General features: G+C 46.5%; 1 protein-coding gene across 8 annotated transcripts in view; it reads left to right on the top strand.

Moving 5' to 3' along the window:
• foxn3 (forkhead box N3) overlaps positions 1-18,936 on the top strand; it is a 113,067-nt gene that overhangs the window by 44,202 nt on the left and 49,929 nt on the right. For all 8 annotated transcript variants that reach the window (XM_090210819.1, XM_036954501.2, XM_090210817.1 and 5 more), the window contains exon 3: positions 17,271-17,407. In XM_090210819.1, the coding sequence (XP_090066945.1) occupies positions 17,271-17,407 (137 nt within the window). The remainder of the gene's footprint in view (positions 1-17,270; positions 17,408-18,936) is intronic.

The following is an 18,936-nucleotide window of genomic DNA, read 5'->3' as shown; positions in this document are numbered from 1 at the left end:
TTCCCTTATCACGCAAGACTGGAAAAATCTGGAAACCAAACTTTGAAATTGGATGTTGAAACCACTATCGACCAATCAGTTTCAATGCTAAAAATCCTGTAAGCTTTTACCGCATATCGTTGTTCCAATCTTTGTTAATGAGTTATTAACGATGCTAACGGGACTTGTGTGTGTCAGTAGGCCACTTTTCAGAGTGGAGTGTTTGTCATTCGCAGAGCCATTCCATCCATACTATTCCGTTTTCTGTTTAATGAATGGTGTTTGTAAAAGTTTTCCATGTTTGTGTGTGTGTGTGTGTGTGTTAAACTGTTTAATGAATGAGTGGGATGATTGTGTCTGTTTTCATTAGGCATTCAGTGAAAATGCACAAATCTATTACCTACGGTATGGAGAGGAGGACAGGAAAGGACAGGGGAGGAAGATAAGAGAGGTGAGGAGGAGGAGAAGAGAGGACAGGAGAGGAGGAAAGGGAAAGTGTGGATTGGATGAAGATGTGAGGTTTTGTCACTGGTTAAAGTGGTAGTGCGATTGTGGTATGTCGAGGATGTGGTATGTAGAGGTCTTTATGTTGCCTATTGTAAGGGATGTCCTTGTATGGAGTGATGTGATGGTTCAAACTGTGTGTGTTCGCAAGATTCCTGCAGATGCCTGCTGTGTGCGCGTGTTTGTATGCGCAGGCGCGTTGGTGTGTATGTGGCAGTCAAAGTGTCCTTGGTTTCCATGACGCTGTTTATGAACACAATGTTTCAGTTTGACACCTCATGACCGTGTACACACACACACACTCACACACACAGAGTTTTGTATTGCTATCCTTGTGGGAACCAAATAATTTATTTCCATCCAAAATCGTATTTTCCCTAACCCTAAATCTAACCCTAACTTAACCATAGCCATAAGCCTAACCTTAACCCCAAACCGTTAACCCTAAAGCTGTACCTAACTCTTAACCCTAAACCTAACCGTAACCCCTAACCCTAACCTTAATTCTAACTCTAACCGTAAACCTAACCCCTAAGCCTAAAATGGGGACAAGCTCGTGGGCCCAGCTAAATGTCCCCACTTGTCCAAATGTTCATTGTTTTAATATCCTTATGGGGACTTCTGGTACCCACAAGGATAGTTAAACAAAAACACACCCCACAAGTTTCATGTTTTTTAGTTATATGTACGAGATACACATGGTATACACCGTCCAAATGCTTACTTGCAAGTTCCTTCTCGGCAATGCGACAACAATAATAAATAATAAATGATAAGAATAGGAACATAAAGTAAATGGCTCAATAGAATAGAATAAACGTTTTAGCATAAATATAATACAGGAAGGCACAATTATAGTCCAATATTTACACGTGTATTGGGGAAGGGGCAAGTGTTTAAATTGTGCAGTATTTAGCAATCATAACAAGAGCCTGGTAGCAGCATTTGTGATGTGTGTAGCATGAATGTATATGTGTGTGTGTGTGTGTGTACATGTGGGCTAAGGTGCAGGTGGTTAGTTCAGTTCTGGGGCAGCAGGCCTCATGCGCCGATACCTTCTGCCCGACACAAACACACACAGACACACACAGTCCTATAACTAAGTGCAAATGCCACTTTAGTGCTCTCTCGCTATCTCATGGTAAACATTGATTTAAACCTTGATTAATGCCACTGTTTTTTCCTCGTGTTTCTGTGGTGACCATGGCAAATGCAGATTAAATGCCCTGAGTGCCAGGCCGTAAAGATCAAGCCAGATAAGATTGTCAAAACCAAAACCAACATTTCATCTGCATTGAAATAGACCATGTCATTTACAAATAGAAGAGTTGCTCTATATTGACCAGTATTTAGAGGTTACCTTGACAATCTCTGTGTTATTGCTGAGTGAGTGCATGTAAATCTCTCTCTGTGTGTTTTTTGTGATTGTGTGTGTGTGTGTGTCATTGAGATTGTGTGTAATGCTTGCTAATGACTTTATTACTGTTGTAAAAAGGTGTGGCCTTTTAGCTCTGTCAGTCTGTGAGGTTCAGCTGTGTGTGTGTTTGCGTCCTGTTAGCTGTTTGGTTCAGCAGTTTAATTATTTACACAGGGAAACATGGTCGACACAGAGGGATGAGACATCAAGAGCATCTGCAATCTCTCTCTCTTGCTCTCTCTCTCTCTCTCTATCTCAATTAATTACATTGAAAGGGCTTTATTGGCATGGGAAACATGTTTACATTGCCAAAGCAAGTTAAATAAACAATAGATAAAAGTGAAATAAACTATCAAAAATGAACAGTAAACATTACACTCACAAAAGTTTCAAAGGAATAGAGACATTTAAAATGTCATATTATGGATATGTACACTGTTGTAATGATGTAGAAATAGTTCAAGCACAAAGGGAAAATAAATAAATAGAAATATTCACTGGTTGACCTTTTCTTGTGGCAACAGGTCACACATCTTGCTGTAGTGATGGCACACTGAGGATTTCACCTAATAGATATGAAAGTTTACCAACATTTGATTTGTTTTCGAATTCTTTGAGTCTGTGTGATTTGAGGGAAATATGTGTCTCTAAACATGGTCATACCTTTGGCAGGAGGTTAGAAAGTGCAGCTCAGTTTCCAACACATTTTGTGGGCAGTGTGCACATAGCCTGTCTTCTCTTGAGAGCCAGGTCTGCCTACGGCGGCCTCTCTCAATAGCAAGGCTATTCTGACTGAGTATATACATAGTCAAATCTTTCCTTAAGTTTGGGTCAGTCACAGTGGTCAGGTATTCTGCCACTTTGTACTCTCTGTTCAGGGCCAAATACCATTCTAGTCTGCTCAGTTTTTTTTGTTAATTACTTGACACACTGGAAATAATTATATTTTTGTTTTCTCATGATTTGGTTGGGCCTAATTGTGTTGCTGGTCCTGGGGCTCTGTGTGTTCTGTTTGTGTTCGTGAACAGAGCCCCAGGACCAGCTCGCTTAGGGGACGCTTCTCTAGGTTAATCGCTCTGTAGGTGATTTCTCTCTTTCTCCCTCGCATAGTGGGTGTAAGTCATTGAGGTTATGCTGATGCTACTAACAGACATGGACTGCAGCTGTAAACTCTGCTTAATAACACAGCAGCAGGTCAGGACCCTAGTCCTCACCCCACCAGGGATCCTCTGCCCCTAGTCCTCACCCCACCAGGGATCCTCTGCCCCTAGTCCTCACCCCACCAGGGATCCTCTGCCCCTAGTCCTCACCCCACCAGGGATCCTCTGCCACTATCCCTGGCCTGACCTGCTCTCTCACTGATCCCCTGAGCTACCTGTCCCTCTGCCTCCAGTCCCCTAGTCCCCTGTCCTCCAGCCTCACACTCTGCCCATCTGTGAACAATTGGGCTAGGTGCCTGTTGATGTGAGCCAAGTCCCTATACCCTCTGTCACCTACCCTTAGCCCCCCATTCCCAGTCCCCAGTTCATGGTCTCGCGCTACCACCTGCCCACTTGGCTCCCCCCCCCTCCCCCCCGCCTGATGATGTGTGCCCTGGCCAGATGTTATCCTCTGTGTAGACAGATGTTAGCCTGCCAGGGTTAGCTGGTGTTAGCACGCACATCCTCTGCTATGCACCCAGCCTCTCTCGTTCTTGCTCTCTCTCTCTTTCGCTCTCCAGTGGACATAGATCAGGAATATTTTCTCGGATCTTCAAACACTAAAGGGGCAGAAAACTATTCCATTGTTGTGTAGGTATTGTTGGTGGAAGGAGGGGTAATGTGATGTGGGTTTTCATTGCCGGAAATACCCTGCAATCAGTCCGTCTGCTCATCACACACATACACACAGATAGTGACTAATTCAATTGGGATGTTTTTAATGGGTCAATTTGAAGGAAGAGCCTGTAAAATAACTGTAGTTCAGAGATCCCCTCTGTTCTCTATGTGTTGTGACTCATAGGGCAGGGGAGCTCATGTTAGACTAGACAAGACCTTCAGTCTGCTGGTTTATAGACCTTTTATAGAGAGAGAGAGGGGGAGGGTAGAGTGAGAGAGGGCGTAGAGAGGGAGGGCAGAAAGAGGGAGAGAAGGGGGCGGAGAAGACAGAGAGGGATTTTTTCTATTTAAAAACCTTTATTGGCCCAATAGTTACATCATTAAAAGCACAAACTTGACTACATTTTAACGGACCTAGAAAGTTAGAACCAAGCCCCCTCCCGTCTAGGAGAGAGAGAGAGAGAAGGGGAGAGGGATACCCCTGGCAAACACCGTTATTTGTTTTCTGTTCATCGGCTGATGAGTCAAATTGTTGCATTCATCCGACCAGCCTTTAACTCTCTCTCTCTCTCAGGAGGAGAGGAGGAGGATAATGTTGTTGTGACAAGTAAAGATAACTGTGGTGGAATGTCATAGCAGACAATGACAGGGGATGAGAACACCATGCTCTCTCTCTCTGTGTGTGTGTGGTGTGGTGTGGTGTGGTGTGGTGTGGTGTGTGTGTGTGTGTGTGTGTGTGTGTGTGTGTGTGTGTGTGTGTGCGTGCGTGTGCGTGCATACACTCCTATGCTAGGGGAGCCCGTGGTGTGAAGCATTTTCTAGCATGGTAACACTGAGTGAGCACTAGTCTGGACAGACTGAAAGAGAGGGAGAGAGGGAGGGAAGACTAGAGAGACGTTCTAACAGTTGAATATCTGTTAACGAGAGGGGAGATCTCAGTGAAATGTTCACTGTTAATCCTGGCAGCGTGTGCTCAAAGGGGAAAAACCTGAGGTGTTGTCATGCTGGAGTGAATCTTAACGCTTCATGCTTTCTTCACTCTGAGTGGATTTACTTTCTGCAAAGACAAGGGAATTGATCCCACAGTACCTTAATACAGCAGAGATTTTAGTGGCTGTGCCAGTGTGACAAAATGGAGAATGTATTCCTAGAAATCAACCGTGTGTATGTGTTTGTATGTGTGTGTGTCGGTCCTCTGTGATCTATTCTCAGCACACTACCACTCTTTGAAAGGTGATTTTCACTAATTAGGATGATATAGCTAATTAAATGCAGCTAATAATCCTTAATAATCCCCAATCTCTCTCTATATCTTTCCCTCTCCTCATTTTCCCATCTCTTGCTTTCTCTCTTTCAATCTCTCTCCCTGTCTTCCGATTGCCCTCTCGCTCACTTGCTCGTTCTCTCTCCCCCTCTCTCTCTCCTAGCCCTCCACCCGGTTCTAATAGAGGGTGGAAGTCAGACTGGATTCAGGATAGGGTTGGTGTTTCAGTATTCTTTGGCCTGTAGCTTGCTTTAGGTTTGTTTAGTTTGACCTTCACTTGTATAGTTCAAAGTACCCCTGTTAGTTGCCAGATTGCTAGTTCACATGGAAAAGTGTTAGACTGTTGTTGTTTAGGTTGGGGAAGCAGTGACTCTATAATAGCATTGTAGAAGGACACTAGACATTAATTAAAGGGATGCACCATTAAAGGTGACGTAAAAAATATCTAATAAATAAATAAAAGTAGGGTCACGAGCCAAAACGGGTCCTTGAAAATTGTGCACAGTTGTGTACTATGTCATTCATTTCGTATTATACAGTATGTTACGTCCTGCAAAAAGATACATCGTACAATATGTTACCAATTTGTAAGTGCTTAAGATCCCGGACCACTTCTTTAACTTAATGACACTTTTGGAAAGTGCACTGCGTGACTAACGCTGTAAGACGCACTAACCATGTACAATTTGATAGAGGCTTGGAGAGATGCTGTTTGGGGCGAGCTATTTGTGCAGATTATTCTGGGTGGGGTGTGAAGTTAGTTGAGCTGTCTCTGCATTTTTTTCTCCATTGACGTTCTCTCTCTCTCTCTCACTCTCTCTCTCTCTCTCTCTCTCTCTCTCTCTCTCTCTCTCTCTCTCTCTCTCTCACACACACACAAAATAAAGGCTGTAATTAATGAATTTAAATATAGGAAGTTGTCAGTGCTCCATAAATGTATTTCACCTTTATTTAGCTAGGCAAGTCAGTTAAAGAACAAATTCTTATTTTCAATGACAGCCTAGGAACAGCGGGTTAACTGCCTTGTTCAGGGGCAGAATGACAGATTTGTACCGTGTCAGCTCGTGGATTCGAACTAGCAACCTTTCGGTTACTGGCCCAACGCTCTAACCCAGGGGTTCTTAAAAAAAATTCAGCCTGAGACCCAAATTAGAAATTCTATGTTTTCCTGGAACCCAACCTTAGAAAAACTATACGGAATTTCATTGCCCTTGTGCCATTAAAAAAAATGCAATATAGACAAATTCAAATAATGAAATACCCCATAAATATCTTTTCATGTTTATTTTTCCCCATTAAAAACACTCTTACACACCTGTTTAGGTTGGAACCGTTGCTGTTAAAATACATTTTTTTTAAAATTCTGAACTGGAATAAACTGATTGTTTGATACATTTCACCTTTATTTAACCAGGTAGTCCTAATGAGAGGTGTGTGGCTGGTTGAAGTTTTCAACAAGCATGTCTATTCTGATTAAAAGTCTGACTTGCATAGGTTATGTGGTGCCAAACTGGACCAGAACATCTACAGCTTTCTCAGTCTGCTGCAGATGAGCAACCCAGAACTGTGTGTTTGTCGCAAACAGCATATTGCTTCAATCAGTTTATTCCAGTTCAGAATAAAAATGATTACTTGCAACAGTTCCAACCTAGACTTGTTTTCAACAATCATTTCTACAGTAAAAGGTACAGTAGGCCTGATCCTTTTTCATCTTCATCTGAACTTCTTCTTAGGTTTGCTAATTAGCTTGCTTTGGCTAACGTTAGCTATTAGCTGTGTAACGTTACAAGGCCAGGGGATTGTTTGAAAGAGAAACTCACATCTACTACTATGAGAGGTAGTACTCCCTTATTTCTGCTTATCTCCTGTTATAAAATGACAACAATGCCTTGCTATATTGACTTACTTTACCACTTTCGAAGCACTGTTTCCTGAAGCACTGTTTCCTGAAGCACTGTTTCCTGAAGCATTCTGCCCTGTTCTGAAAGAACTCTCTGGGTTTACCGTCACGCTGTGGATGTTTGGTCAGGACGTGTCGTTTGATTAATTTGTTCGTTTTGAGAGACTCATTACTAAGCACTTCCCCGCACAAAACACATTGTGGGCGCTCTTCGTTATTTCTCAAAGTTTGTATGAAAGAGACAAGAAGTCATCACTGTATTTGCGTTTCATGACGATTGAGCTCAGTCAGAACTTGTGGCTAGCAGGAGTCCATTTTGTGACCGCGGTGAGTGAGGGCGAGTGGGAATAACAGGTCAGTGGCTTCAACCACAGCGCTGCAGTGTGTGGGTCGCGGAGTGATCTTCAACACAACTGCGGGAAAAAAAACCCAGTAAACAGCGAAGCACATGGGAATCTCCCACTACCTCTACCTCTCCCACTCGTGCTGCTGCCAAACTGAGCAGAGACCGCTGATAATCCGAGACCGCTGATAATCCGAGACCGCTGATAATCTGAGACCGCGGATAATCCGAGACTGCTGATAATCCGAGACCGCTGATAATCCGAGACCGCTAATAATCAGAGACCGCTGATAAGCAGAGACCGCTGATAATCCGAGACAGCTGATAATCCGAGACCGCTGATAAACCGAGACCGCTGATAAACCGAGACCGCTGGTAAACCGAGACCGCTGATAAACCGAGACCGCTGATAAACCGAGACCGCTGATAAACAGAGACCGCCGCTAAGCCGAGACCGCTGATAAACCGAGACCGCCGATAAGCCGAGAGCGCAGTTGCACTTGGCCAAATCAATTCCAGTAATTCATTAAATAATTAGACATTTACGTCGCGACCCACCATTAACAGGGTTGCGACCCATATTTCAGGAAACACTGCTCTAACCACTAGGCTACCTAAATCCCTTGGTCCAGGTCAGGGTGAGGACAGTGTTGTTCCCAATGTTGTTCCTCACAGATCCATCATTCACAAGAGAGGACAGAGAGATGACGGGATGGCAGGAGGAGGAGGTGGAGGGATGAATTGATGGAGGGAAGGATGAGGGTGAGGCGAGGATGATAGTGGGCTCAGGACTGTGTTTTTTAAGTGTGAGAACGGAATAAATGGAATCGAGGAGGGAGGAGGAGAGAAGAGAGGTATGGAGAAGCAGGAGTAAGAGAGGAGGGTGAAAGGAATAGAGTAAGAGAGGAGGTTGCTTTTTTTTGAGTGAGAAAATAAGGAATTCAGGGGTAGGAGGGAGGAGGAGAAGGAGGATGATAATAGAGGGCTGTGTTATTTAGCGCGGGGGGCTGATAGGATTAACTGGATGGGCTGTGAGATGGAGGGATGAATCATCAGAGCGAGAGAGGGAGGGAAAGAGAGGGAGAGAGGGCGCAAGAGCCTTCTGCCAGAGCCATCAAACACCCGCTTTCACACACACACGCAGGCACACACACAAACGCCACACACTCCGCGCAGCACGCCTGTTGCCTAGGATACCACTGTAATCCAACCTCTTCCCCCTCCTCCCTACATCCTCCATTCATTTCTCTGTCTCTCAGTCTCCCTCCTTTCTTTCTCTCTCAGAAGGGGACGACCACTGTAATGCAACCAAGCCCCACTTCGTCTTTCTCCACTCTCTCTCACACCTCTCTCTCATTTGCTCTTTCTCTTTCTCTCTCCTCTCTCCTCTCCCTTTCCCCACTTCCCCCCCTCAACCGTCTCTCTACCTCTTTCTTTTTCTCTCCTCTCTCTCTCTCTCTCTCTCTCTCTCTCTCTCTCTCTGTCTTTCTCTCTCTGTTTTTTCCCTCTGATGGGGGGTTGTATTGAGTGTACTGTCTCAGAGCAGAGAGTTGTGCGAGGGAAAGAAATGCGAGGGAAAGAAATGCGAGGGAAAGTGCTCTTAAGCCCATCGATTCTTTCCTGATTACTGAACGTTTGGAATTCCAGCTGGCACAGCCCCTTTTCTCTCTGAGAGACGGATAGAAATAATCCCACTCAAGAGGAAACACACACACACACACGTTTGTGCCTTTATGTCTTGTGCATAACTTCCTGGTAGACCTGATTGATATTACATTGTGGTAGCTTTTCATTTAAGCATCAGACAATAAACATATTTCCACCTCAAGCTGTCACTAAATTAATGACCCTGTGTGAAATAGGCATTCAAACCTGCCATCACACTAGCTTTCTCTCAATGCCCCACCTCTCCTGCGATTAATTACTGGCTGGTAATTAGAGTCGATTATCTTTGTTTAAAGGTAGCACAATAACTTATTTCACATTCAGACACAAACCTGGGCTTTTTGATAATTACAGTAGGGTAGAAAATATGTTGGTTTGAAATGAGATATGTTTTGTGTTTGTTTGGCTTTGTTTGTATGGTTTATGGTCTGATGTACACTTACTTACCAAAAGTATGCGGACACCTACTCATCAAACATCTCATTCCAAAATCATGGACATTAATATGGAGTCGGTCCCCACTTTACTGCTATAACAGCCTCCAGTCTTCTGGGAAGGCTTTCCACTAGATGTTGAAACATTGCTGCGGGGACTTGCTTCCATTCAGCCACAAAAGCATTAGTGAGGTCAGGCACTAATGTTGGGCGATTAGGCCTGGCTCGCAGTTGGCGTTCCAATTCATCCCAAAGGTCAGTGCTCTGGCCAGTCATGTTTTTCCACCCCCGATCGTAACAAATAATTTCTGTATGGACCTCACTTTGTGCACGTGGGCATTGTCATGCTGAAACAGGAAAGGGCCTGCCCCAAACTGTTGTCACAAAGTTGGAGGCACATAAACATCTAGAATGTCATTGTATGCTGTAGCGTTAAGATTTCCCCTGTAACTAAGAGGCCTTGCCCGAAACATGGAAAGACAGCCCCAGACTATTATGCCTCCTCCACCAAACTTTACAGTTGGCACTATGCATTCGGGCAGGTATCGTTCTCCTGGCATCCGCAAAACCCAGATTTGTCCATTGGACTGCCAGATGGTGAAGTGTGATGCATCAATCCAGAGAAAGTATTTCTACTGCTCCAGAGTCCAATGGCGGCAAGCTCTACACCACTCCAGCTGACGCTTGGCATTGCGCATGGTGATTTTAGGCTTGCGTGTGGCTGCTCGGCCATGAAAACCCACTTCATGAAGCCCCCGATGAAACGTTATTGTGCTGATGTTGCTTCCAGAGGCAGTTTGGAACTTGGTAGTGAGTGTTTCAACCGAGCATAGATGATTTTTAAGTGCTACGCGCTTCAGCACTCGGCTGTCCTGTTCTGAGAGCTCATGTGGCCTACCACTTCGCAGCTGAGCCGTTGCTCCTAGACGTTTCCACTTCACAAAAGAAGCACTTACAGTTGACCGGGGCAGCTCTAGAAGGGCAGATTTTGACAAACTGACTAGTTGGAAAGGTGGCATCCTAGGATGGTGCCACGTTGAAAGTCACTGAGCTCTTCAGTAAGGCCATTCTACTGCCAATGTTTGTCTATGGAGATTGCATGGCTGTGTGCTCGATTGTATACACCTGTCAGCAATGGGTGTGGCTGAAATAGCCTAATTGTCACGTCTACGGCTGCTCCTCCCCTCCGGCACACGACGTCGCCGAAATACTAACCTCCTGTCCTAGATTTCATCATAACGCACATCTGGCATCCTTCATTACGCACCTGCAGATCATCATGATTCACACCTGGACTCCATTACCTCCCCTTTACATGTTCATTCCGCGGTCGGTATTGTTTCCTGTTCACAAGCTATCTCGTCACTGTTACACTGTCTTGTTTCATGTTTGTTGTTTTAGTAAACGTTTCACCTTCTTCTCGACTCACAGCGTAATCGTTACAGAATACCGACTCAAACCATGGAAGCAGCAGAAAATTTTAATCTCTCTCAGACGGTCAATGAACATCTTTTACATCAACACCCTGACCAGCTGGCACAACTGGGATTGGCTATGGAGGAGGCACCCGGGAGGCATTTCCTTCATCTAGCGGAGGATACTCTACAACCAGTCGACCCAGTGAGCCAGTCCATCAGCCCATTCATCAACCCGCTCAAGTCACCGATACCCATTTATCCCTCCCAGATAAATATGACGGTACACCATCCAAATGCCGTGGCTTCCTACTTCAGTGCTCCCTCTATTTTTCACATCAGAGGGGAGCTCCCACCACGAGAGGTTACCCCGGTAATTTCTCTGCTGACTGGGCGAGCGTTGGAATGGGCTACGGCCGTCTGGGAGAGAGGAGAGGAGGAGCTGGATTCTTATGAGGGGTTCATGGATCTGTTTGTTGAAATGTATTTTGATAAATCCCCTGGCGGGCAGAGAAGGAGGTGAGCGGCTACTGCAATTACAGCAGGGGAGCCAGACGGCTGCTGAGTATGCGCTCACCTTTCGGACTATAGCAGCATCCAGTGGATATAATGAGCCGGCGCTTCGCACGCTATTTAGAAGAGGTTTGTGTGAAGAATCACAGACTGGTCACCTGAATGCCGGAGGACCTGCGTTAGAGAAGTAGAGACACTGGCTGGAGGGTGCCAAGGAACCTTTTGTCCTTCTCACCGACCATCGGAAGCTGGAGTACACACTGACAGCGAGGAGACTCAATCCGCGCCAAGCCAGGTGGACACTATTCTTCGCCAGGTTCGACTTCACGCTGACCTACCGCCCAGGTTCGAAGAACATCAAGGCCGATGCCCTGTCCCATATCTATGATTCGGGAGAGGGTCCTGTCCAGAGTGCCCCTATAATCTCATCCTCCAAAAATGTAGTTCCAGTGGACTGGGACGAGGATGTGGACATCCGCCAGGCTTCAGAGAGGGAGCCCACACCCCTGAATTGTCCTCCTGAGCGCATCTATGTTCCCACAGGGATAAAGGATCGGCTGCTGACCTGGGCAAACACATCTATGTTCCCACAGGGATAACGGATCGGCTGCTGACCTGGGCACACACATCTATGTTCCCACAGAGATAACGGATCGGCTGCTGACCTGGGCACACACATCTATGTTCCCACAGGGATAACGGATCGGCTGCTGACCTGGGCACACACATCTATGTTCCCACAGGGATAACGGATCGGCTGCTGACCTGGGCTGTCGTCGCTGGACATCCAGGTATTTCTTACGCTATCAACACCATCGCTGAGAAGTACTGGTGGCCCACCTTGGCGTAGGATGTAACTTGTTATGTCTACTCCTGTTCCGTATGTGCTCAAACCAAGTCCCCCCGGAATGCACCAGCAGGGAAGCTCCTGCCACTTACCGTGCCTCAGCGACCCTGGTCTCATCTATCCATTGACTTTGTAACAGATCTCCCCTCTGACGGTTTCACCACCATTCTGGTGGTAGTGGATAGATTCTCCAAGTCATGTCGTTTAATCCCTCTTCCTGGTCTCCCCGCTGCTCACCAGGTTGCTGAGGCACTCTTCCAGCAGGTCTTTTGGCATTATGGCCTTGCGGAGAACATAGTCTCCGACCGTGGCCCCCAATTCACATCACGAGTATGGAGGGCATTCATGGAGAAGCTCGGGGTCACGGTCAGCCTCACTTCTGGGTACCGGCCTCAGTCCAACGGGCAGGTAGAGAGGATGAACCAGGAGCTTGGGAGGTTCCTGAGGTGTCACTGTCAGGACCGGCAGGGTACGATTCCTTCCATGGGCAGAGTATGCCCAGAACTTGCTGCATCACTCCTCCACTGGGTTGACCCCCTTCCAGTGTGTTCTGGGTTTTCAGCCGTCCCTGGCCCCATAGACCCCGGGCCAGACAAAGCTCCTGCGATTGATAAGAGATTCCAGTGTGCCGTCCGTCGTCAAAAGGAACAGGCAGACCACCACCTCAGTGAGACCCCTGTGTTCCACCCTGGGGATCGCGTCTGGTTCTCTACCAGGAACCTTCCACTCTGCCTGCCCTGCAAGAAACTGAGCCCCAGGTTTGTGGGGCCGTTCAAGGGTCAACGAGGTGACGTATAGGATAGCGACTGGGCAACTGTAACCTATCTCACCCTGGTTTTATGTCTCTCTCCTCAGGCTGATGGTTCCTGGTTCCCTAGCTGATGCTGTCCCCTATGACACCCCACCACCTCCTCTGGATGCCGAGGGGAGTCCGGCATATGCTGTCAGATCCCTACTGGACTCCCGGAGTTGTGGGGGTCGACTCCAGTATCTGGTGGACTGGGAGGGGTATGGCCCAGAGGAGCAGTGTTGGGTTCCGGTGGAGGACATTTTGGATTCCAACATGATCTGTGATTTCCACCTTCGCCGCCTGGACCGACCCGCTCCTCGTCATCGGGGTTGCCCCCCCCCCCCCCCACCCACACTGGTTGCAGCATGTCAGGGGGGGTACTTCCCTATACTAACCACCGGTCCTGGGATTCATCATTACGTACACCTGGCATCCTTTATTACGCACCTGCAGATCATCATGATTCACACCTGGACTCCATTACCTCCCCTTTATATGTCCCTCCCTTATGTTCATTTCTCAGTCGGTATTGTTTCCTGTTCTCGCCACTGTTACACTGTCTTGTTTCATGTTTGTTGTTTTAGTAATTATACAGTGCATTCGGAAAGTATTCAGACCCGTTGACTATTTCCACTTTTTGTTACGTTACAGCCATATTCTAAAATGTATTAAATCGTTTTTTTCCCTCATCAATCTACACACAATACCCCTTAATGACAAAGCAAAAACAGGTATTTAGACCTTTTACTCAGTACTTTGTTGAAGCACCTTTGGCAGCGATTACAGCCTCGGGTCTTCTTGGTTAAGATGCTACAAGCTTGGCACACCTGTATTTGGGGAGTTTCTCCCATTATTATCTGCAGATCCTCTCAAGCTCTGTCAGGTTGGATGGGGAGCGTCGCTGCACAGCTATTTTCAGGTCTCTCCAAAGGTGTTCGATTGAGTTCAAGTCCGTGGTCTGACTGGGCCACTCAAGGACATGTAGAGTCACGAAGCCACTCCTGCGTTGTCTTGGCTGTGTGCTTAGGTTCATTGTCCTGTTGGAAGGTGAACCTTCACCCCAGTCTGAGGTCCTGAGTGCTCTGGAGCAGGTTTTTATCAAGGATCTCTGTACTTTGCTCCATTCATCTTTGCCTCAATCCTGACTAGTCTCCCAGTCCCTTCCTCTGAAAAACATCCCCATAGCATGATGCTGCCACCAGCATGCTTTACCGTAGGGATGGTTGCAGGTTTCCTCAGATGTGAAGCTTGGCATTCAGGCCAAAGAGTTCAATCTAGGTTTCATCAGCAGAGAATCTTGTTTCTCATGGTCTGAGTCTTTGGGTGCCTTTTGACAAACTTCAAGCGGGCTGTTATGTGCCTTTTACTGAGGAGTGGCTTCCGTCTGGCCACTCTACCATAAAGGCCTGATTGGTGGAGCGCTGCATAGATGATTGTCCTTCTGGAATGTTCTCCAATCTCAACAGAGTACTCTAGAGCTCTGTCAGAGTGACCATCGGGTTCTTGGTCACCGCCCTTCTCCCCCGATTACTCAGTTTGCCCGGGCGGCCAGCTCTAGGAAGAGTCTTGGTGGTTGCAAACTTCTTCAATTTAAGAATGATGGAGGCCACTGTGTTGTTGGGTACCTTCAATGCTGCAGAAATGTTTTGGTACCCTTCCCCAGATCTGTCCCTCAACTCAAGCCTTTCTCAGAGCTCACCGGGCCTCATGGCTTGGTTTTTGATCTGACATGCACTGTCCACTGTGGGACTTTATATAGGCAAGTGTGTGCCTTTCCAAATCATGTCCAAACAATAGAATTTACCACAGGTGGACTCCAATCAAGTTGTATACATCTCAAGCATTATCCATTGTTTTATTTTACCTTTATTTAACCAGGTAGGCCAGTTGAGAACAAGTTCTCATTTACAACCGCGACCTGGCCAAGATAAAGCAAAGCAGTGCGACACAAACAACACAGAGTTACACATGGAATAAACAAGCGTACAGTCAATAACACAATAGAAAAAATAAAGTCTATATACAGTGCGTGCAAATGGCGTGCCATGAAAACAGGATGCACCTGAGTTCAAATTTGAGTCTCATAGCAAAGGGTCTGATTTCTTATGTAAGTAAGTTATTTCTGTTTGTTATTGTTTTATACATTTGCAAAAAAAAATCTAAATGTCCTGTTTTCACTTTGTCATTATGGGGTATTGTGTGTTGATTGCTGAGGAAAATGTTTTATTGAATACATTTTAGGAAAAGGCTGTAACGTAACAAACTGTGTAAAAAGTCAAGGGGTCTGAATACTTTCCGATGGCATTATGGCTGAAATGGAGTCAATGAAATGGAATCAAACACATCAAACACATGGTTTCCATGTGGTTGATACCATTCCAGCCATTATTATGAGCCGTCCTCCCCTCAGCTGCCGCCACTGAAGTGTACACACACACATACACACACTTACAGTAGCTGTCAGTAGGATGGTAGCGTCATCAGGCTGTCTCTACTGCAGCATTTATAAGTATTGCATTTCATGGCCTGATAGAGTTTGTGACAATCTGAGTCATGGCCTTAAAGAAGCAGCCCCACTGATGGAAAGCTGACAGAATAATTAGGTGTGTGTGTGTCTGAACCTAAAATTACCGCCTGCATCGCTTCTGGCGGAATTGGATCTTTACTCTAAACTTCCTTTAAAAAATGGTGAAAAGACTGTTTACCAGTAGAGGCTGCTGAGGGGAGGATGGCTTATAATAGTGGCTGGAACAGACCGAATGGAATGGCATTATGGTCTTTCATACCCGTCCACATATTCTGCTCCAGCCATTACCATCAGCTTCTCCTCCCCAATTCAGGTGCCACCAACCTCCTATGATGTTTACATACTGTTGCTGTGATTCTAAGCATATAGCCCTGCTAGCTGTTACTGCATATTGTCCATAAGTTAGCATGTCTATAACGACCTATAACAAGTTCAGGTGGTTGCCATGAGATGTTAGGAAAGAACCTTCAACAGAAATGTGAGTGTGTGCTGCAGGGGTGTGGATGTGTGGATGTGCGCACATGCATAATAGCCACCTCTGGCCAGGGAAGGGACATCATATCCCATAATCCCAGTGTTTACCTAGCTAGCGCTGGAACAAATCATTTAGCTTTAGCTTAGCTCCCTGGAGACCTGGAGCCTAGAGAGAAGGGTAAATATTAGCGGTTATCCGCCTAGCCTAGCACTGTCTTTAAGATCAATAGGGTAGATTTCTGTATTTAGCACCTGATATCACCTGTCCCTCTGTGCAGACTAGTTGCTCCAGTAGACAGGGGCAGAGGCAGTCAGTCACAAGCTCACATACACCCGAGTACACACACTTTCACAATCTCTCTTTCAGTTGCCCTCGCACACACACGGCTGTCTGATATCAAGTCACTGAGCCCAAGGTCATGACTATTGATCTAACTAGAACACAGAGCAGTGCACATTCTGACACAGACAGACAGACAGACAGACAGACAGACAGACAGACAGACAGACAGACAGACAGACAGACAGACAGACAGACAGACAGACAGCGAGAGAGAGACAGACAGACAGAGAGAGAGAGAGAGAGAGGGGGGGGGGGGGGGGGGGGGTTTGGGCGACTATGTCATCTGTTGAAATGACAGACTTTTGACAGATTTTTCCCCCAACTGGTCTGGTTGCTTTGAGATGACCTGTCCCTCTCATTGGGTATTCTTCACTATATGTTTACTGGAAATTAGAAATCCTCAACGCATCCCTCCCTTTCCCTGTAGCAGAGTGCTGATGCTGTCATATGGGGACCATTAAAAAAAACACACATTTGTCCGGGTTCTTTATTTCTTTCTGGCCTGGTTTTTACAAGAGGCAGGTTTATCGCTTTACTTATTTCTCATAATCAAATCCTGCTGGAGGCGATGCAGCGCACACACACACTCACACACACACACACACACACACACACACACACACACAAAGGCGAAGCACCTCTCCCAGAGGTATATAGAGCTTAGAGCGAAATAGAGTAGAATCGGTCTTATCTGACCTCCGTGCACCTCATTAACCAACCCTCGAACAAAAGGAAAGAGAGATGGCGCGAAAGAGGGAAAAAAGAGAGACTGGTTACTTCACCTGGTGCTAATGCTGTGACAAACACATACAGGTGGCTATCAGGGAAAGAGGATAAGAAGGGGGAGGCGAGGGGAAGGAAGGGGGTGTGTGTTGTGTCTGTGGGACTCAGTTATCTCTTGTGGATATGCACTGTACAATAATGCGCTATGAAAGTAAATACATAATTTATTGACCTCACGTCGCCTTGTTATTGTGAATCTGTAAAAACAACTGTTCATTCCAACAATTTTCTCTCCCCCCCCATCTCTCTCTACAGAGCATTGGGAAGGGGTCCTTGTGGTGTGTAGACCCTGAGTACAGGCAGAATTTGATTCAGGCGTTGAAGAAGACACCTTACCACCCTCACGCCCAGGTCTTCTCTACTCCCCCCACCTCTCCTCAGGCATATCAGAGGTAAGACACGCATGCACACACACCCACACACACAACACCCCAGGCATATCAGAAGTACAGTATAAAAAGGCAGACGGACATGGTAACTAGTGATCCACCCCCTAGTGTCAACCTCCTGCCTGGTCTCTCCCTCCCCTCACATGACACCCTGCCGTGGACTGCTTAGCAAACGCTGCCTCAGGACACACCAGGCCGGACCAGAGAGAGAGAGGAGGGAGGAGTGTTCATGTCAAACAGTCAGGAGAGAGATAGGAGGGATAATGTCAAACAGTAGAGAGAGAGAGATCAGTGTTATACGCCCTGCCGTCGCTCTCCTCTGATCAGTGGTGTGTCCACTGATGTGTGTGTCCAGTCCACTGTAGAACAGAGCAGAGTGGTGTTGGGCCAGCGCCCAGGGTAGCGGAGTCAGCCGAGTGTGCAGGACACAGTAATGGCTTCACTGTAAAAACCCATCATCCTTAACAGGATGTGGAACAAATGGGTGGTCAGGGAGGGATACGGAGAGAGACGGGCGGGGGGGGGGGGGGGGGAGAAGAAGAAGAAGAAGGGATGAGAATAGAAGAGATGTTCTCCCAAATTCTTCAACGCTTGAGGCCACCTTATCAAGGTTATAAGCTCTACTCTTCCAAAGACAGAGGAAATGGAATAACATGGCCATTGTTATGCACGGTGGGAAATTCATTCTGTAGCAGTTTAAACTGGAATACATGTACTGCAATAATTGCTTGAACATCTGTCGCAATTGTTTACTTTGTAGAGAGAGTGAGAGAGAGAGAGTTTTACTAGTGGATGTTTATGTGTGGAAGAGTAAGCTTGTTTGTTTGACTCTTGCATGATGAATGGGATCTTGTCTCTCTCTCTCTTATCGCATCTCTTTTTACCCAACTCTTTCCTTCCCTCCTTCCATGAGCGGGTTCGTTTATCTGGCCCGGGTTACCCTGGCGGGAGCAGTTTGAACCGGGTGTGAGACAGGTGAGCCGCTCTGGCCGACGGCGAAGTCGCCTCAAAACAAAAGTGACGTAATTAAGCACGTGGAGTGACGAGTCGGATTCCGTGTCTTCACCGGCAAACGCCATTGTCATAAACGCTTCCTCTGCCGTCCCAACGAAAACGGGGTTGAACATCTATTTTATGGAAAAGAAGAGATGCATGTTTCTGGATGATGCACCATGCTGCCTTGTTGACAACAGGACCGAGCGGCGCAGATTACTGTTTGATTTGAGAAGGGCGCTCATCCCTCTCCACTTTCGTGTAATAGAACTCCCTCCCTCCCTCTCTCTCTCTCTCTCTCTCTCTCTCTCTCTCTCTCTCTCTCTCCCCCCCCGCTCAGAGCAGAATGCTGCATTTTGTAACTGGTTTTTACTCAGCACGGTTACACACACTGACACAAACAAACACACGAATGCACGCTGGCACACATACAGGCAAAAGCAAACACACAATTGCATGCACACATGCATCCACGCTCACACACACAAAACAGTTTGCGTTTGTTTACGTATGTGTGTATCAAGAAGAGTTAGTACAGC

Source organism: Oncorhynchus mykiss, chromosome 19, assembly GCF_057628025.1.
Source record: "Oncorhynchus mykiss isolate SJ-2025 chromosome 19, ASM5762802v1, whole genome shotgun sequence".
In the NCBI taxonomy this organism is placed as follows: Eukaryota; Metazoa; Chordata; class Actinopteri; order Salmoniformes; family Salmonidae; genus Oncorhynchus; species Oncorhynchus mykiss.
Note: the sequence above shows the minus strand (reverse complement) of the source record. Positions and strands in the feature narration are given on the sequence as shown.